This window comes from Lissotriton vulgaris, chromosome 7, assembly GCF_964263255.1.
Source record: "Lissotriton vulgaris chromosome 7, aLisVul1.2, whole genome shotgun sequence".
Lineage (NCBI taxonomy): Eukaryota > Metazoa > Chordata > Amphibia > Caudata > Salamandridae > Lissotriton > Lissotriton vulgaris.
In genome coordinates this window covers 1,281,676,318-1,281,697,357 of record NC_141695.1, presented here as the reverse complement: position 1 = coordinate 1,281,697,357, position 21,040 = coordinate 1,281,676,318, and the positions used below count along the sequence as shown (strand labels likewise).

Below are 21,040 nucleotides of genomic sequence, written 5' to 3'. Positions count from 1 at the left end.
CCGTGAACCCTCTTTCCTTTCTTCTTTCCATCTTCTTTCTTTCCTTTGTTTCATTTTTCTTTCTTTTTTGCATTCTTTCTTTCTTTCCCTTTTTCTTCCATTCATCTATGCCTTTCTTAATTTTTTAGGTTTTCCTTATCTTTCTTTCCTTCTTTTTGGCTTTCTTCCTTGTCTTTCCTTCTTTCTTTTTGCCTCCTTTGCTTTTTCATTAATTCTTTACTTTTTCTATTGTTTCTTCCTTTCTTTTCTTTTGTCTTTCTTTCTTTTGTCTTTAGTTCTTTTTCTTATTTCTACCTTTTTGCCTCCTTTGCTTTTTTCCTTTTTGCATCTTTATTTTTTGCTGTCTTTACCTTTTTCTTCTTTCTATCTTCTTGCCTTCTTTCTTTTTTCTCTTTTCCTTCTTTTTTCTACTTTTGCCTTCTTTCTTTGTGTTGCCTCCATTCTTTCCTTCTTTCTTTTCCTTCTCTACTTTCGTCATTCCTTCTGACTTCCCTTTTTTTGCTCTTTTCTTCTTTCATTTTTTCTTCTTTCCCTTTTCTTTTCTTTATTCTTTTTGCCTTCTTTCTTCCTGTTTGCCTTCTTTCTTCCTGTTTGCCTTTCTTCCTACTCTTTTTCTGTCCTCCCTCCCTTCTTTCCTTTCTTCTTTTTGCCCTTCTATCTTCGCATTTTGTCTGCCTTCCTTACTTTCTTGCCTTCTTTCTCAAACACGAGACTAACAGCTAATTCTAGACCAATAAATTCTCAGGTCTGTGTTAGCCAAGATATTTTAATTTCATTAAAGGTATTTGTAACATATTTACATAGACGTCATCCATTTGTCTGTGACTGTGTCATTCACATGTTTCTTACACCTACTCCATCATGCATCAAGGGGCAATGTTAGCTCAATTCACCCATTGACTGACTTCACTAAGAGTTATGGCATGCTGGCAGGCCCGAACTGGCTATAGTGGGCACCGGGCAAACCCCGGTGCGCCGCACGGGTGGGGCCCGGTTTTGTTTTTTGTTACAGTGCTGTTTTTGTAGCATAGCTGCAAAATCGGCCCTGTAACAAAATTGGCCGAAAACCAGCCCCTCCTCGGCAGTACCCCCAACCCCAGCCCGTGGGTAGGGGGGGAGGCGGCCGAGCACTTTGCCAGGGCCAGTATTGGTTCTCAGACGGCCGTGCGTGCTGCCCTTACGCAATGATCAAATCCACACATAAGCTAGGTCCTTCACGGTCGGGTGTACCATGGTAATGTGTACTTTTTTGAGGACCAGATAAACACTTTTGCCTTTAGCCAATGTTTTTTTAGAAATAATGTGAGCCATACAGCTTCCACAACAATAAGACTGGTTCACCAACGTGAGACCTATTGGCTTAGCTAATGCTTGTTTCACCTTCTATTTCCATCGTGGGTCCAGTTGTGCCATTCTGTACTGTGTTCTGGGTGTTCTCGCTCTTTTCGTCCTCAGCGTCGAGATCCACCCGCACTTCTGTGCTGAATCTGAGACTGTAGACCAAGCGATGGAGCTGCAGAAAGAGTCAGAGCAACCCAATGTTACCCGGTGTGAGGCAGGCACTTTTGAGAGAGGAGAAGGTGGGGGAGATGTAAGCATGCGATAGGCACAAAATGGATGGTAAAATGAAGAGTTGAAAGGGTACAAGCAAGGAGTGATGACATAGGACCCATTGTGTGTGCCCACCATGACAGCCAAGATGGTGTCTAGCACTAAAGGAAGCAAGGTTGCATTATGTAATGAAGTAAAACTGGTAGGCATCGACGTTAATGTGGTGAGTGGTTGTCAGACTATAGGACCAGATGGTGGAGAGTAGACCAGGAAATTAGTTGGATTGGAAGACTCTACTCTGAAGTGACAAGTTGGAGGTGAAGAAATTTTTCATGGTGAAGTGTGAGGTAATGAGTTTAGGATTACTGAGGCACAATTCCGTTTGGAGGAGTAGGGGACCTGCCAGCAGAGGAGCATGTTGTTGTATGCTGCAGTCAGTGCTTAATTTGAGTCCGTGATTTCAGGTGCTCAGTACTTAATTGCCAGCACCAGTATGTATGACAGTCTGCCACATGTTGGCGATGTTTGTTTAATTTAGAGATGAGTGCAACAGTTGTTTATCAATTCACTGTACATTAAAATGACTAATAACTGCGGGCAAAGCCATTCCTATTTCTTTGTTTGTCTGGAATTGTTTGAACTGTCACACTTGTAGGAGTGTTATGGTTAGTAGTGGTATTGGTACGGTCATTGACAGTGCTGGCCGGAGCAAAGAGTGGTGCACGCTGCAGTAGGCTCCATACGAGGTTCTGTGCACTTATTAATATTTTTCTATGTTCAATGCATGGTTACCCCATTGTTTGAGGTTCCCCTTCAGATTTAGATGCCCAGTACTGTACTGCCATAGTAGCCAATCCCATTGTGGATTTTTTCCATGATTTTCCCAAACATATACATTTTGTCAGAGGAATATGCACCATTATGAGAACTCCCTCTGTTGCCTTTCATTTCAGCCTTGGAATTAAGATACAAGGACATCCTAGCTTCTCGCTATACTCCTCTGTTCACCTGGAGTTCTGGCCAGGTCACCGGTGTAGTGGTCCGCATAGAGTAAGATGTAGCTGACTCAAGTCACAAGACCCCTACCTATTTCTGCATCTTTAGCTGACATTGGCACTACGACCACTGTTTAGCCTAATCCAGATTCCCCTTGTCCTGAGCTCATGGTTATTCAGCATCTTGGTATAGTTTAATTTGTGGCAGCTATTAAACTGTACAGTGTTTAACAGAGGAACCATTTTGTGCCCTTGCCTGTTTATTTTATAATGTGTATTTTATTGCTTAAATATATTGTTCTAGATGTGCACGAATATTGATTAGATTTTGTTCCCCCAGTGGGGTGATTCACTTCAGCAGAGTTGTTGGAGCAAGGGAGACCTTCTCATGTTTCATGCAATCATAAGCCAAGGTCTAGCCTGTCCCTGTCCATTGCAGAATTCTGGGGACTCGAGCCAAAATCATTTGATACATGCTCAAACCCGAAATAAAGATTACAAGGAACCTGTTGTATTACCCTGCAGCTAACACTAGATGGCACGAGAGAGCATGACCTATAACACATGTCCCAAGCTATACTTTTATCACACTAGATATTTTCACCAATGGTCATGGGTAAGTGGTTCTGCCACAATGGAAATGGGACCAATGGGTTTTGGGTGCCTTGACCCATGATCATAGACCATGAGGGTCAATGAGTGGTGTAGGATTGTTGTAGTTTAAGACACTAATCAGGTGTAGTATCATGAATGAGGGTTACTTTACGTATTCCTGTAAATGGTACAGTTCCAGAAATCAGAGTTTGCTTTGTGACTTTTCCACTGCCTTTTGAGTTTATTTAGGGCAAGGTTGAGGTGAGATGTAGGATCCATGTGCCCTGAGGCTGCACTTATGGGTGCAGGTGAAGCAAGGTCTGAAAGGTTCGACAACGCAACATCTGGAAAATTCTCTCAAGGCACATTCTTGGATGTTGAGGGGTGCAGGGGGCGGCGGGGAGGGACACAGGATGCTGAGGTCTGTAAAAGTATTGGCATTGTGAAGTTAGTGTGAGAAACATAGAGTGAGGCTGCAGTGAGGAAAATGTTAATGTGAATGCCATGGAGAGAGTGGGAATGGGTAATATGCTTACATGTTTTTCCTCGATGGCCGGGGTGCAGTAGGAGATGGCAAGGACCATGACACAGCTGCAGAAGAAGAGTATGATTGCAAAATAGAGGTAGTGCACTCCACAGATGATTCTTGGGCAGCGGCTGGGGAAGACGCAACTTCCTGTGCCGTAGGCGAATTCTGGGATCATACGGGCAAGTCCAATAAGAAGACCACCAATGAGGCCCCAAAACGCTCCCTGTAAAGTTGAGGAAGATAGGAAAGAGTCAGTGTATGGGGGGAAAGGTGTCTTAATGCCCAAAGAGCCAAGACCTAGGTCACTAAAACCAAATCCCAAATAACCAAAGACTGGGGGGGCTAATTTAGTGTTTGACAGACAGTTTACTCTACCACAAATGTGGTAGAGCACCCTGTCTGCCAAACTCTCAGTTCCCCGCTCTGTTTAGAGTTTGGGTAAACTGTAATGTTTATGCCGATGGAGCTTCTGCTGGCTCCACCAGTGGAACCCAGATGGCTTGACTGACATTGAGCCATGAGACCAAGACCCTCATACCATCCAACAAATTTAGGATGGATATTCTGACACTTTTTTCCTGTTTGAACCTGCCAGGGAAAGCATAGAGATCCTGAACTAGAAAATCAATAAATGACCTCCACTTTGAGAAAATTCCCAGCATATCAGGGGCATTTATTGTTTGTTTATCAAGAATAAACTCTCTCTTTGGGAGTTTGTTTTTGAAAAACAAAAAACTTTGCTTAGTGTAGGCGGTAAACCTAGAGTCACACATCAAAGCTTCAGTACCTTTAGAGCGTTTGCCATGGCGAAAGCGCCACTGAAAGCACAGAGGTCTATGCCTAGCAGGGTGAGAGATCTAAATATGTCAGGCTGAAGACCACCAGGGGATCAGAGTACATCACACTGTTGCTGTGGTGGAATGGAGTACAGACTCCTATGGTCTAAATAAGCCCAGTAGTGCTCAAGGCCAAAGACCTAAGTGCTGAAGGCCAAAGTCTTAATAATTCCTAGTGACCAATGCCAATTACTTGTGACCCAAGACCAAGGCAAACAACTCTGACCTAGACCCTTTACCAGTGCCAGATTCCCATTCTTCGGTTCATTGCTGTAAGGCCAAGTGCAGTGTCTTCACAATTAGTAACCAAAGACAAATCCCCAGTTAATACAAACCAAAACACCAATGTCAAAGACTAGAGGTTCAGTGACTGAAGGCAAAGATGCAACCACCAGTGGCAATCGTAGTTTGACAAAGTCCATAGACTAAGTGACCAACCAGCTCATTACAAATAACATCCAAATGAGAACCAACAAAGCAAATGGCCTTGAACACATATGTTGAAGGGCCAAAACTGGACGAATAAACCCAAATACAGAGGCTAAGGATTCAGTACCAAGGCCCAATGGCAACAGCCACAGATTTGTTAACCAAGAGCAAACCAAGCCCAATGGTCAGTGTAAAAGAGCAAGTGCCCAAAACTGATACCACAAACCTTGATACAGCCCAAAATCCAGGCAATAACCTAATAACCAATAGCATAGACCCAATGACAAGTACCATAGATCCAATGACCCAAACCTTGATAACCAAAGACCCAATGAGCATGGCCAAAGACCTAAAGAGCAAGGCTAAAGTCCCAAAAAATCAAGCAAGGCTAATAACAGACACCACGACAAAGGAAGGATGCAATGAGGAAGGCAGGAGACTCTGATGCCAGTGTTCCAATAAGCAAGACCCAGGACCAAAGAAGGAAGGGAAAAGATCAAGAACATGGTCAAAAACCCATTGGCCAAGGCCAAGAACCCATCAAATAAAAGCAAACACTAAATTACCAAGGAAAGGGACTCTGTGGCAAAAGACCTAAGTACCAGGGTCAACCCTCCAATTATCAATACCTAGAGGCTTATTGACTAAACCCAATATAAATCGGGTAAAAATGTATTGGCCAAACACAAAGCCCTACAACCAAGATTAAAGACTGAAATGCTCTGGCCACATTCAGGTTCAAAGATCCTGTTATCAGGGCCGAGGACTGAAAGATTAAAATCAAAGCTTCCAATAAGCTATGCCCAATTCTAAATAATGATGGGTAAACACCAAAGAAAAAAGACTTGATGATGAATCTTAAGAAACCCAACGACCAAAGCAACATCTCCTTAACCAGTATTGAAGATCTGATTATCATGACCAAAACCCAATTTCAAAGGTCACAGGCCAACCAAGGAAGGGGCAGAACTTGGAGATGAGGGCTAAGACCCAATAACCAGTGACAACCCCCTGGAATGTTTAATATCACAGATATTCAGTGACTGTGGACCAAAATCAGGTAACTGAATTCAAACACCAAATGACCAGAGGTCAAGACCCAGGTAACAAGGGCCGAAACTCACCAACCAAAAATGAAAAGACCTAGCGCCCGATACCTGATGACTAATAATCAAGGCCAGAGTCAGTAGGAGCCAATGACCAATGACTACAACTCAATAAGCAAGACCCAATGATCAAGATTAGACCCAATAATAAAAGCTACAGATCCATTTGTCAATCTAAAACCAAAACAACCTAGGTAAAATACATATGGCCTTATTCATTAAAAGTGTCACATCGCTGGGTTGAAACAGCGATGCAACACTTTTCAGGGTGCCATCCTTGCGACACCAGGACTGCGCCGTATTTACTGTGCAGTGCTCCATGTCGCAAGGATTTACAGATACATCCGGAATCTTGATGCGTCTGTCGGCACAAAAATGGTGCATTGCTTGGCAGGTCGGGCTGGACTATTCCCATGAGAAATAAAGTCAAGACTGATTTGCATATGGATGGGTCTGACCTGGGGTGGCGAAGTGAGCTAAAGAATGATGGATTCAACCCATATCTGTGACTGAGGGTGAGTGTCTGAAAAGTTTCAGCGCTCCGTCCATCATCTCCTTCTGTTTGCATTGCTGGAGTGTGTCTGGAAACAGACGCAACTCCAGCAATGTGTAATTTCACATAGTGCAAGCCCTATGTGAAAAGGCCTGCTTCATCCCTTAAGGATTTGACGCAACGATGCAGTAGAAGTGACGAAGTATCATAGATTTCACAGCGCTACTTCTACGAGACTTTTCTGCGCCGGAACGCCCACCCTGCATACATTATACCTGTTGCAGGTATAATGTAGCCCAGGGGTTTACTAAGTGGCTCGTCTGCATTGATCCGTCACTTTGTAAATATGGCGCAGTGTGGCACATTTTTTACGCGGCTGCAACATCACTAAAAGTGATGCAACTGCAGTGTAAGGGCTTCATAAATAAGGCCCTTAATGAGTGTCAAGGCTAAATGGCAGCTGCCAAAGGGTGAATGAGTTCATTCTGATACTGTAAATCCTTTTCCAAGACACAACAGGCATGGCCAAAGATATAATGCACAAAGGCAAATACATAAGACTACATTTTCAGGCTTTAAAGTCTAATGGCTATAGCCATAAACCTGTTGCTTAAACCTAAACAGAAAATGATAATGCCAGAGATCCATTAAGCCAAAAATGAAAGCTAAATATTCTGTGATCAAGGGTAAAGACTAAATGGCTTAGGAACCAGGAAGGGATGACTAAGGTCCACTGCCAAAATCAAAGCCACACAACCAAGTGTAGTGATATAATTACCGAGACTCAAAGATCAACGGTAAACATTCATTGACAAGTCTCGAAACCAAAGATTAAACCTAAAACATCAATGAACAAAGCAGAAGACTATGTCACAAACTCTAAACACCCAAGTAATAAGGCCTAATAAAAATTGGGGCAGGGCTTAGCCAAATTCCCAGTGACCGATGTCAAAAACCAATGATCTGGCAAACGTCCCCATAACCAAGTGCAAAGCTGCAATAACCTAGAAGATAGACTCAGAGATGTGAAACAGATACTTGGCAAACTTCTCCGATGAGAAAGGCAAAGACATAGACTGGGTGATTTCTATTTTGCCAACAATGGATGGCATACAAATCAACATTTTCCATAATGTGGTCCATCTGTTCCAAACACTCGGTGGTACTTCATTGAAGGTAGCTTATAGCAACTACTTCTCATAAAAACACATCCCTTTGTACAGGGCTTCTCCTCTGTAAATCCAGTTAAGGTCACTGCCTGTTACATCTAGAGGTTCATCTGGAAGCCTTTGCTCAGCTACTTTTGGTCTACTAGGAATGCATGTCACACACACACTGGAAGCTTTGTTGGTAGCTCTGGCTTAGCCTCTGGGCCCCTGAATCCCAATGCTTCAACCCCCATGGATCCCTCTTGAAAGGTATTTTTCCTACTCTTCCTAGACCTTTCTATCCATTCCACTTGGCGCATTAATGTGTTAGCAAGAAAAAGAGGTTGTTGCTCACAGGTTCATTGACTCTCTTGACAAACATGGCGAGGAGGAAGACTGCAGCAATTGGTGGCGCAAGGAAGCTGGCCACTGCCTGGATGTAATCAAATAGTTGACCACCCTGCGCAGCTTGAACCACTGGTATCCAGGCAATGCTGACTCCCACCAGGAACAAGATCCAGACCCTGAGGAACAAAGAAGAAGAAGAAGAAGATGTACTTAATTTGATGAAGACCAGGTTTTGAGGTCTCCCTGCTTCCAGATGTTCCTCCCTCCATGTGATCCTATCAAATAGCCTCTCTACCTTGTGATGTCCTTTTCCAAGATGACCTTATCCTTAGGTCTTTGTATAAGAATTTATTATAGTCTTAGAGCCCGCCATAGCGGGCTCTACCCACCATTAAAGGCTCTAGCGATAAAGGCCGAAGGCGACGGCCTTTAACAAGGGAGCGGTCCTTTAATAGCCGGTAGAACCTGCTACTGAGGGCTCTAAGGCTATTAGAGCATTCCACCCCGAGGGCGGAATGTTCTAATTTGTCAAATAAATGGCTCACCGAGCCAGAGGGGCTTGAAAACCCTTTGGGCTCCGCGAGTCATTTGTTAAACATTGGAATGTTGAAGCGACGTGCTTCTATCGGCCATTAGAAGCCCGGAGCACTCCGTTGTTTTCAATGGAGCGCCCAGCATTCCAATAGTACTTATTAATTCTCAAACATTTGAGCCACGGATGCTCTAATATGATATATGGAGAAACATTTAAAACAATGGTAGTCATATAAATGTGTGTGCATGTAGGGAATTAAGTCGAGACAGTGAGAAAATACCCAGCAATACAGTCAATGCAGCACAGCCTTTTCGCATGGGATCAACGCTCACAATTCTACAGATCTCAGTGAAGCGAAGCATGTGTAGCTTTGTGGTTCTTCAAGTATATGGGTGTGGTCCTTGAGACTGCTTTGCTGTAGGTCAACAAGGTAGAAATCTTTGGGGGACACCAAAATGCTGACCTTTCGCTTGGGAGCCCAGAGTTGCCGCGTTCAGCCCGCCCTTGACCCTCGTGGGTTCCGCCATTCCCTGCAGCTGCTTGCCGCACCCGCTTCGTGGGTGCCGCTTCGCGGGTGCCGCTTCGCAGGTTGAGGCGAGGGGAAGGCGCTGATTGGGAGAGAGTCGCCAGGAGCATCCAACCGGCTGCTGAGGGAGAGCGCTAGCAGGGACTCAGAAGACCAGGAGTCCCTGCGCTGCACAGGTGTGCACGGCCGCCCCACAGCGAGACACGCCCACCCCGCCTGTCCAAAACCTCAAAAGGCGGCTGCTTACTCCACCCGGTGGGACACCAAAACGCTGACCTTTTGCCTGGGAGCCCAGAGTTGCCGCGTTCAGCCCGCCCTTGACCCTCGTGGGTTCCGCCATTCCCTGCAGCTGCTTGCCGCACCCGCTTCGCGGGTGCCGCTTCGCAGGTTGAGGCGAGGGGAAGGAGCTGATTGGGAGGAAGTCGCCAGGAGCCTCCAACCGGCTGCTGTGGGAGAGCGCTAGTAGGGACTCAGAAGACCAGGAGACCCTGCGCTGCACAGGTGTGCACGGCCGCCCCACAGCGAGACACACCCACCCCGCCTGTCCAAAACCTCAAAAGGCGGCTGCTTACTCCACCCGGTGGGACACCAAAACGCTGACCTTTCGCCTGGGAGCCCAGAGTTGCCGCGTTCAGCCCGCCCTTGACCCTCGTGGGTTCCGCCATTCCCTGCAGCTGCTTGCCGCACCCGCTTCGCGGGTGCCGCTTCGCAGGTTGAGGCGAGGGGAAGGCGCTGATTGGGAGGAAGTCGCCAGGAGCATCCAACCGGCTGCTGTGGGAGAGCGCTAGCAGGGACTCAGAAGACCAGGAGTCCCTGCGCTGCACAGGTGTGCACGGCCGCCCCACAGCGAGACACGCCCACCCCGCCTGTCCAAAACCTCAAAAGGCGGCTGCTTACTCCACCCGGTGGGACACCAAAACGCTGTCCTTTCGCCTGGGAGCCCAGAGTTGCCGCGTTCAGCCCGCCCTTGACCCTCGTGGGTTCCGCCATTCCCTGCAGCTGCTTGCCGCACCCGCTTCGCGGGTGCCGCTTCGCAGGTTGAGGCGAGGGGAAGGCGCTGATTGGGAGGAAGTCGCCAGGAGCATCCAACCGGCTGCTGTGGGAGAGCGCTAGCAGGGACTCAGAAGACCAGGAGTCCCTGCGCTGCACAGGTGTGCACGGCCGCCCCACAGCGAGACACACCCACCCCGCCTGTCCAAAACCTCAAAAGGCGGCTGCTTACTCCACCCGGTGGGACACCAAAACGCTGACCTTTCGCCTGGGAGCCCAGAGTTGCCGCGTTCAGCCCGCCCTTGACCCTCGTGGGTTCCGCCATTCCCTGCAGCTGCTTGCCGCACCCGCTTCGCGGGTGCCGCTTCGCAGGTTGAGGCGAGGGGAAGGCGCTGATTGGGAGGAAGTCGCCAGGAGCATCCAACCGGCTGCTGTGGGAGAGCGCTAGCAGGGACTCAGAAGACCAGGAGTCCCTGCGCTGCACAGGTGTGCACGGCCGCCCCACAGCGAGACACGCCCACCCCGCCTGTCCAAAACCTCAAAAGGCGGCTGCTTACTCCACCCGGTGGGACACCAAAACGCTGTCCTTTCGCCTGGGAGCCCAGAGTTGCCGCGTTCAGCCCGCCCTTGACCCTCGTGGGTTCCGCCATTCCCTGCAGCTGCTTGCCGCACCCGCTTCGCGGGTGCCGCTTCGCGGGTGCCGCTTCGCAGGTTGAGGCGAGGGGAAGGCACTGATTGGGAGGAAGTCGCCAGGAGCATCCAACCGGCTGCTGTGGGAGAGCGCTAGCAGGGACTCAGAAGACCAGGAGTCCCTGCGCTGCACAGGTGTGCACGGCCGCCGCACAGCGAGACACGCCCACCCTGCCTGCAACGCCCCCTATCTAACATCACGCCGGACGCTCAGCGGGACGCGAGCAGGACGCCGAGCGAAGCCCGAGTAAAGGGCGGGCAGTCTGGGGCTGACAGAGGCTGGGCTGGGCCAGGTCCCTAACATCATCTACACTGGCCCTGAAAGGTACTGTGACATCGCCAGAGGGTAAAACCCCAATCATGTCTACTCGCTCTGGGAAACTGCTCAGAGCTGGCGGCGAAGGGGTTGGGGGGAATCCAATGATAGGAACTATGGATAGGTTTATAACCAGAGTAGCGGCAGTCCTAGAGAAGGAGATCGCGATGACGGAACGTCGCCTCTCCGGGGATCTCCTACCAGTTAGACGATCCTCTCTTGGCTCTGCGGCCAAAGCCTTGTCACCCCTCCCAATTATGGCTCCATCCCCACTTATTATAGATGAGCCTGAGCAACCCCGGTTGTCTGAAATAGGCGAAAGCATAGACAGGTTAGAGAATTTAGTAGCACAGTTAACACCAGGCCTTGCCAGTGATGAGACCGCGGGAGGGTGCGTTCTACCTTTCTCCTGTTACTAGTCAAAACTCCCTGTTGCCAGACCCTGCTCCTCCTGTGGGTCTTTCATTGGCCTGCGTGTTTCAGGGTGCTCCGAAACAAGCCAAGAGGAAAAGGGTTGTGAGTGCGCGTAAAGGTAGCCATCCCATATTTTTTAAGTGCCCCAGGAAGCAAGGGTTAAGGGCCACAGGTGCAAAATTAGGTAATGGTCAGAGCCCAGAGCATATGGATGGGTTAGGAGAGTCTCCGTCCCAGGAAATGGGACTTGATACCAACGACAAGCCACCTCCTATCCAAGTCCCAGTTTGCCTGGACCAAATCATTGATGCGCTCAAACACTCTCTGACACCGCTTATAGACCAAATCAAGACGGTGGAGGCCAGAGTAAATAGTCTTGAGCAGTCGACTCTTGACAACTTTTTTTCACTCAAGACTCTGATTAAATATCAGACTAGGAATAGTGAGAACCCCACATGTGGCAGTTTGGGAAAAGGAGCAGCAGCTGTTGCTGCTCCGGTACAGGATCTAGTCCCGCCAAAGGCGGCTTCCCCAATAGCACCAAGTGTGGCTCCAACTCTTACTACCACTGCCCCACCTATGTCCAAATCAGGTCCCGCCCTACATTCTATTCCAACTCAAGGAAACCCCATTAAGCTCTCTAAAGTGCATAAGAAAGCAACGCAACCAAAGGCTCCAGCGGGTGGGTGTAGTTCTAAACCTAAGCAATCACCCCTAAACAGTGCCAAGACTAAGGGAGACGGGGCAGCTCTGTCAGTTAAACCTGTCAAAAGCCATTCGGCAGTACCTGCTCTAGCTGCACCCGCCTTGAAGAAATTCTCTGGCAGTCCCTATGCTGATCTCCCCCTGGACTGCCATCCTCATGTTGTTGTGCTGGTCAAGGTCCCACCCTTGAAAGATAACCAACTAGAGACCCACCAGGCCTTAAAAAATAAAAGCCTCCACTGGCTAAAAACAAATAAACCACTCCCTGCGGGCGTAGACGGATTAATCCTTGGTGTCCGCAGGGTGGGCTGGGTTGGACAGGGCAAGAAGCAGTTGGAGGGAGACTGCGTTATTATCAACTTCCAGGACAACAGAGTAGCCAGATCGATCTGTAGCCAAGACCAAGCGGTGGGTGGCCATGGAATTAGCGCAGTGGACCTGACCTATTTTTACCCGTGGCCTGCTAACCATGCCATTTTTAGGCGTATTACGGGGGAAACGAGCAAGGGTGCTAGTTGTGGAATACGTAGTATGTTTACGCCCCTTTTCTATCCCCAGACCGGGTGGCCAGGTCAAAATTGTGGCATTAGGAGCTACTGACTTGAGGTAACGGGAGGACTGGATAGGGGGGAACTGGGCGAGTCTCCACATGGTACTGCAATGTCACCTATTTCTCCCTCCCTTAATAAAACCCAAACTACACCACCGGTTACCTTGGACCCTTCGGGGGACCTAGTTTCTATTGGTGTTAGGGGATCACTGCCATGCTCGGATAGGGTGGCTCCATGTCAAGAGATAGTTTCCCCATGCGCTCCAGCTGTGACGGACCAAGCTTTGAAGGTCTTCAGCTGGAACGTTGCTGGAATAGCCAGAAAACTGGCACTGCCCGACTGGAATGCATTAGTGGAAGAGTATTCCATATGCATTTTCCAGGAGACATGGAGTAGGGAGCCAGTACACAGGGTGGGGTACTCTGCTTATGCCATCCCAGCTGTTTGCCCAGATTCGGGCAGGGGACGACCTTCGGGGGCCTCCTTATCTGGGTAGCTTCATCCCTAAATTGCAGGGTAGCGGAAACCAAGACTAATAGCCCAGATTTGCTTAATATCACATTGAAGGACGCCAGGGGTTGTGTCGTTTTGAACATATTCAATGTCTATGCCCGAGGCACTAAGGGGGGAGGCAGTCTCCCACAATCGCACTGTTGGAGGACTTGTTAGGGGCAACTCCATATAAAGCCTGCACCCTGGTTGCAGGTGATGTCAACTGTACGTTCGAGCCCTTGGGCTCGGATGTTACCCAGGACCAGGATGAGGAGGATGGTAGGAGGGGGATACCAGTCCTAGAGCTGCCTCCGATCAAAAAGTGGTCAGAGGTGGCACTGCAGCTAAATGCCCTTAGTATAGAGTATGGCCTGATGGCTCTAAATGGAAGGACTAGCTCGGATAAGGGGGGTGCCCTTACATATAATAGGCCCAATCACACATCAAGAATTGATTACATCTTGCTTGATGTGTGTCTATGGAGCTCAGTGAGGGATATGGTAATAGTGCCTTCAGTCGAAAGTTACCACAATTTGTTGTCCCTCACTCTAGCCCCCTGGTGGTCTGTTAGCAGTGGGGGTCCTGTACCTAGCCCCACAGTTGATCTAGGCGAGTCGGAGGTATCTCTTTGCGGTAGGCGCCTGAAGTGGTCAAAACTTTTCTTGTCTGCCGGAAAACTTGAGGCTGTGTCCCAACTTCTGGCCCTAGCCCATCACAACTTAGGCACAGTCGATGGAGGCCTGGGGGAGGTATGTGAAGTATTTTGCGACCTAACTGGGGCCCTGACAAATCTGTTCACAGTGCGCCAGAGGCATACTGGGGCGAAAGAAAGGGCTAATAAAAGAGAAGGCTGGTATACCCACAACTGCAGGGAGGCGAAAAAAAACCTAGTTGAGGCAGTAAAAGCAAAATCCCAAGTTAGGACAAGGGAGGCTAGGAAGGTCTACTCCAAGTCTATACAGATAGCAAAGAAGGAATGGGAGGAGAAATTCTGGGCGGATTTGCTGGCTGCTAGCAAAGGTAAAGACGCCAGGGGGTTTTGGAAATTGATAGGTTCCCGTAGTAGACCCGATGATACCCTGAGGACCTGCACTATTCCACCCCAGAGCTGGTTTCATCATTTCGGGGCCTTACACTCAGCGGCAGAAGGGCCCCTAAATGAGCCAGCTGTATTCCCCTTGTCGATGGAGGCTAGCACCCTTGGCTTGTTTACACCGCGGGAGGTTGAGAATGCCATTAAGACAGTGGTCCCATTGAAAGCTGCTGGCCCAGATGGGCTCCCAGGGGATTTACTGCGTGCCTACCCATCTGACTGGGGTCTTATGATCTCGGCCCTCTTGAATGCCATCTTGGAGGGTGGCCCGATCCCAGAGTCGTGGAGAGGGGCAGTGGTAGTCCCCATTTACAAAAAGGGTAGTAGAGACATTCCAGGGAATTATAGGCCAATAAGCCTGATTGACTCTACACGAAAAGTAGCCGGAAAAGTTATCCTGGGGAGAATCCTTCATTGGGTGGATGAGAACCAAGTTCTATCGGACTTCCAGGCAGGCTTTCGCTCAGGAACAGGCACAATTGAGCAGGTTTTTAGGTTAACACTTCTGCACTGGAAGGTGGTGGAACTGGGCAAGGGCAGTCTCTACTTGGCCTTCATCGACTTGAAGACTGCCTTTGACCTAGTTCCCAGGGAGGAACTCTGGAGGGTTCTCCACGGTCTGGGCTTGCCCCTGTACATTCTGTTTCTCCTCACCAAACTCCACATGAACAACTTTGCCCAGGTTCGCTGGGGGAGAAATGGCGAAACAACAGATAGGATCCCGGTTTGTAGGGGTGTCAGACAGGGTTGCGTGTTAGCTCCCACACTTTTTTCCTTATACGTAAACGGTGTGGTGGAGCATCTGCTTCAGGAACCCGCGGACGCACCCTGCCTGGGGGGTGTGCGGATCCCAACATTGTTGTTCGCGGATGACACTCTCCTTATCTCAAAGACCCCCCAGGGGCTTCAGAAGTTGTTGACCCGTTTTCAGGACCTTTGTGTAACCAGAGGGCTGGTGATAAACGTAGAAAAAACGAAATATTTGATACTACGCCCACCAAGGAAACTAGGCCGTCCTCCCACTTTGAACTCGGTCCCTTTGGAGAAAGTATCCGAATTTGATTATTTGGGTCTACGCCTGAATGACAAAATGAGCTGGTCTTCCCACATCGACAAGATGGTTCTTTGTCACAAAAGGGTAGGGGGTGCTTTACTTAAGGAATATCATGCATCTCCCAGATCCTCAGTGGCGCCCGCAATTGAGATCTACAAGGCAAGGGGGGTTACTTCTGCCCTGTATGGCGCGGAGCTATGGGGTCACTGCAATTTGTATTCCCTATCCAAGGCCGAAAATAAGCTTCTGAAGGACCTCTTAGCTCTCCCCTTGAGCACCCCTACAGTTCCGGTGCTCTTGGATTTGGGCTGCAGAAGTATCAAAGACCAGGCCCGTCTCCGCCCATTGCTCTTATGGTCCCGCATATGGAGGGTCCCGGAACTAAAATCTTATGCCGAGGGTCTATCAGAAGTAATGAACATGGGGGGCTGGAATAAGATCAAGTGGCTGAGGGACACAAAAAATCTTTTCGGGGAATTGGGCCTGGGAGATTGCTGGTCCACAAAATCTGCTCCTCCAAAGGCAGTCCTCAAAAAACTATATTGGGACTGGGTTTCTTGCCAACTAATTGGGAATCCACATCACTGCAATTCGACTGCAGCGTTCCTTAGAGTAAAGGATGTGGTATTATACGAACCCTACATGGACCTAATCACTATGCCAGCGGATAGGGCCTTTTACTTCAAGTTCAGAGTTGGCACTTTCCCGCTAGGGGCAACTGTATCTAAGTGGAAGTCCCATGCTCATTTATCCCCCTTTTGCGCACGCTGCCCAGCCAGGCCTGAGACGGTGGCACATGTACTTTTTGAGTGTTCAGACTATACCCACCCAAGGAGATACTGGTTGAAACCCCTCTTCAAACGCCTGGGAATACGCATGCATTCGGTGGCTCTCCGAATTTTATTGACTGATACCTCTCCTCTTATAGTCTGTGGTGTCTCCAAATTTTTAAAACGTTCCTGGTTGATTCGTTGCAATAGATTGTCTATTTCGGTTTAATCCCTTTTTAGCTAATTTATTCTAGGGGGACCCCTACAATTTTACTCTCTTAAAACGTATGACATACCTGTACTTTTTGTAATGTTGTTTTTATAATGTATGTTATGCTTGTAAGATGTCTTTGCATATCGAATAAAGCTTTCAACCAACAGAAATCTTTGGTTCAGTGTGTGTAGCGTTTCTGCGGTGCACATGGGAAGTATGGGTGTTTGCCAGGCCAGTTCTCTGAGCCCTCTGTGACTTTAGGTCAGTTTGTCAGTCATTCAGTCAAATATTGCTGCTTTCATTGGAAATAGGTAAGCTAGATGGTACTGCGCGTTCAAAGGATTGCTAAGTGCCTCCTCTTTAGACTTTGACATTCATGGGGATGGCTAGGAAATACAGCCAATGCTTACTCTTGGGGTGGGGGGGTTAATGCTTAGTTCCTGCAGCACTTGTGTCTCACAATAAAATATTGTCCAAGCAGTTATTCTTTTTATGAAAAGATACGACTTTATGTTCGTATATCCTTAGTAACTTCAAGAAGCGTATCGCAGTTTATGTATATTTAGTTCTGAGGGATGGTAGAGCTTTGCTATGGGAAATAGTTACGGGTCCATGAATGTGCGTCGTCACAGTCTAGTATGTGTCTCGGTCTTGAGGCGGAAGCACATTCAGAGCACACCCAGGATCAACAACAGGAGTGCCCGCCGCGGGGCCTCTCTTCCAGGTTCCTGTGCAGCTCTGGAGGCCGCAGTACTGAGGTGGCGCGCGCAGGTTTTCCCAAGGGGAATCCTCTATCCTGCTCGCTGAGGAAGTCGGCTGCCTAGCTGTGGAAATCATTATTCTTCGTTGTGTGATCTGACCCTGCAAGACTGCTGTGACTCCCGTAGCGCTATCTGTAAGCGCCAACGCTTCAATAACATTTGTAGCCAGCGCTTGTGACAGCGCTTGTGACTCACTCACCGTTGTGTGACCTGACCCTGCAAGGCTGCTGTGACTCCCGTAGCGCTATCTGTAAGCGCCAACGCTTCAATAACATTTGTAACCAGCGCTTGTGAGTCACCTCTCGCGTTTCCCGCTTCGCGGGAAACACTCGCAGTTGAGGGCTTGTTGGCCGCCTTGGAGGCTAGTGAACACCAGCGCCCAGAAGCCAGTTGGGCTCTGAGAACCTCCCTGCCACGCCCCCCTCAGCTGGAACAAATTGCGCAGAGGTAACGCGCATCGCGGGACGCGCGCGGGTGACGCCGGGCTAAGCCCGGGCAAAGGGCGGGCCCTCTGTGGCCCTCAGTGGCCGAGGTAGGCCGGGCTGGGCCTCGGTATCTTGAATTTAGTTTCATGTCATTCAGATTTCCGTTTGCGATATTATATTTTATGGGTATGCAAATACGCTGTTAGGATTATAGCCACAAAGTAATTTAGCAGCTAGTTCTTCTCCCGCTTTTATCCCCTGTGAACTCATATTATTTTATATTGTGTACTTTTTTAAGACTGAGAATACTATTGTAGGCTTAGTTTCCTTCACGCCACTATGGAGGCAAAGACATTACGTTCCGGAAAAGTTGTAATGGAGAATCCTGGTACAATACCCGGTCCGAGTCATTTGAGGAAAAAGCATTCTAACAGTGTCATCATGAAAGGTCAGATGCAATTAAGTCAAATTTGGGAGAAAAGCTTGAATAAATCCCTAGAAGTTCCTAGGAAATTTGATATTGATCAATTACCACAGTTGGAACTTTGTTCTAATGTGGAGGAAGTTAGTCAGTTGGTCCCTAAGGTGGAAATAAAAAGGTCTCTGAGTCAGTCAAGTGTGGTAAACCTTCCAATATGTCCTGTACATGCGGCTGAAGGTGACCCTTTGTTAACATCATCGCAATCTTTTGACCATAATATTCTCAAAGGAAATGTTATTCGGGAAGAAGATAAGGGTGATGTCTCATTAGCTACCAGCATTGACTTGGAACTCTGCGGTCGATATGTGGATAAGATATCTTTACCCCATCTAGTGGCTAATAAAACTCCTAGTGGAGAAACACCGTCTGGTCTGCTATTATATAGCAGTACGCCCTCCATTAAATCCACAGATAATCCTTCTCCGCAGAGTGATGTACAATCTCCGCATTTTAATTTATCGGGGATTTGCCCCCTTACATCATCCAGCTTCCCAAAAAATGAGAAACCCATTTCTGAGTCACTCATAGCCCTTGAGCAAATTCTGTCTTCCATATTACTTTTAATGGGTAAATTTGCTGTAAACTCAGATTGTATTTTGTCTTCGGTTACTGAGATATTGCAGGCACTGTTGGCACAAAATGTGAAAAATGCTGAAAATGTGATTAATCCTCTCACTACTACTGCTAACCCTGTTCTTGTTGTCCAAAAAGAGGTTAATAACATTACTGAGATGGAGGGAAATGCCCCTTTGGGACTACCTATAGAGGCGGAGATTCATAAGTCCCCTATTCTATCCGCTTCATCTCCCCTGCTCCTGAGAACAGAACCAGTGTCGGTTGAGCAGGAAGAAAATGTGATTGAAGAACTTCAAACGGGGGGTCATGATCTCTTTCCCATTTTTGTACATGATAAAAAGGAGCCTGAAGGCCCCTCGGGGACTCTCAGAGCTGCCAAAGTAAAATCAAGAGGGAAAAAGGGGAAACCGTTACGTAAATATAAAAAGAAAAGACCCAGACAAATTATTTTTCAAAAACATACAATACCTGAAACGCCTGCTCTTATAGAAAGAGGGTATAGCCCTCCTTCAGATATCCCTGATAATGTGGAAGTGGAAGGCATCATAAATGATGCCAATGGGAATACCCCGGTTGAAGTAACTATGAAGAGGGTGGTTTCTGGATCTTTAGTCGATGCTCCTGCTCTACATCCTATAAGTATCGATGATAATACACATTTTCCGATAGTAACAAGAGTATTTAATCCAACAGCACCCATCTTTCTGCCTCAGACGGAGGTAGTTAGGAATGTAAAACCTCAATCAGCAAATAGCCCTATTTTATATGTGGATACTCTATCATTGGATTTTCTCCCATTACTTGATTCTGATCTAAAAATGAATAGATCCTGGCTACTCAATTGCTTTAATGAGATTGAAAGCTTAAAGTTGGTTCTAACAAATGACATAGATTTAGTTCTCCCAATAAGATCTATAAATGGGCAACGAATAAGGGTAAAGTTTTACTCAAAAATAATTGCTAATTTAGTTCTTCAACAAGCCGAAGCCTTTCAATGTAGAGGAATTGACGTGCTACCTTTTGTTAATAAAAATTTGTGTCTTTCTCTTACTGAAAGAAATACAAAGTTGACCTCTGGACAGGATGATTTTCCTATATGTAACAATGATCTAAAAATTTGGCTCTCCAGAGGCAAACGAATGGTTTCTCAAGTTCTCCCATTACCTGGTAGCACAGATAACCCTCTAACTGAAGACTCTTCGATGTGGAACTGGTTGCCTGGAGTTCTCTCAAATACCACCTCGAGAAACCCACGACCATCTTCACATCTTTAACACCTGTTTAAAAATTGTCTCTTGGAATGCCGCCGGCTTGTCTAATTGCCCTGAGAAATTTGATTATCTTCTCTCCTTGAACGCGGATGTGCTATGTATCCAAGAAACATGGTGTGAAACTCTTCCATATGGAGGGAATGACTACTTCGTCCTAGAGGCCGCTGCGACACCTTCTAAAAAAGGTCATGCTAAAGGCGGAATTGCCTGTTTGTTATCTAATGCATTACAATGGCAATTCTCACATTACAAGGACGAGAGTAATCTATTCCAATCCATAACTATTTCTAACCTGGATTCCGCTGTCCAACGGTCCTCGTTTATAATACTAAATGCCTATATTCCTCCAGAAGATAATTTTACGATAGTTTTAAAACGTATGTTTTCCTATGTAAAACAATTAATAGAGGTGGATGACCCCCCATACTTACTATTGGTGGGGGACCTAAATTGTAAAGTGTCTAATACTTCTTTAGACATGTTTAGAAATAAAGTAAAGGAAGAAGTATATAATATCCCCCAAGCCCTCCTGCCCAATAAAATAAAATCTAATAAAAGGGGCAAGATTCTTCTCGGGGAACTCAGTTCCGTGGAGGGAATTATTATAAATGGCAGGATGCCTTCAGATACTCCGGCTAATTATACACATGGTTCAATTAGGGGAGAATCTATTTTGGACTATGTAATAACAGATTTTGACACGTTCTCTTTCCTTAAAGATTTGGTGATCTCTCATACCCCTTTGAGTGACCATAAAATTATCAATTTAACGGTCTCATTAATACCCCCTGAAACTAACCCCTGGTCTTTAAAGAACAGAGGTTTTACTATCAATTGTCACACAGATAGATGTTATTGGGGATCTATTAATAGCAAGGATGTACAAAACATCCTTACCCAATTACTAACTGAGCTCGACTACTGGCAAGGTAGGGAATTCCTGTTCCTTGAAAACCTCATTAAAAAAGTCACTGCAATGGCTAGGATTACAGGAAATCACAAAAAGAAATGCTTTTCTCCTAGTCCTCTACTAAGGTTAAATAAAGAGATCAATAAACTTGTTAGGAAGCAATACCTTAATAGATCAGGGGAGAATGAGTTACAGTTAGCACTATTAAAAAGAAGGAGGGTAAGACTGAGATCCAAG

The 21,040-nt window shown here is 47.2% G+C and overlaps 1 protein-coding gene across 1 annotated transcript in view; it reads right to left on the bottom strand.

Annotated features, from left to right (window-relative positions):
- The window catches only part of SLC5A2 (solute carrier family 5 member 2), a 138,405-nt gene that overhangs the window by 8,860 nt on the left and 108,505 nt on the right, over positions 1-21,040 (bottom strand). Inside the window, exons 12-14 of the mRNA XM_086931856.1 lie at positions 8,037-8,205; positions 3,677-3,892; positions 1,381-1,513 (exon numbers count right to left, since the gene is read on the bottom strand). Coding sequence (XP_086787982.1) covers positions 1,381-1,513; positions 3,677-3,892; positions 8,037-8,205 — 518 coding nt within the window. The remainder of the gene's footprint in view (positions 1-1,380; positions 1,514-3,676; positions 3,893-8,036; positions 8,206-21,040) is intronic.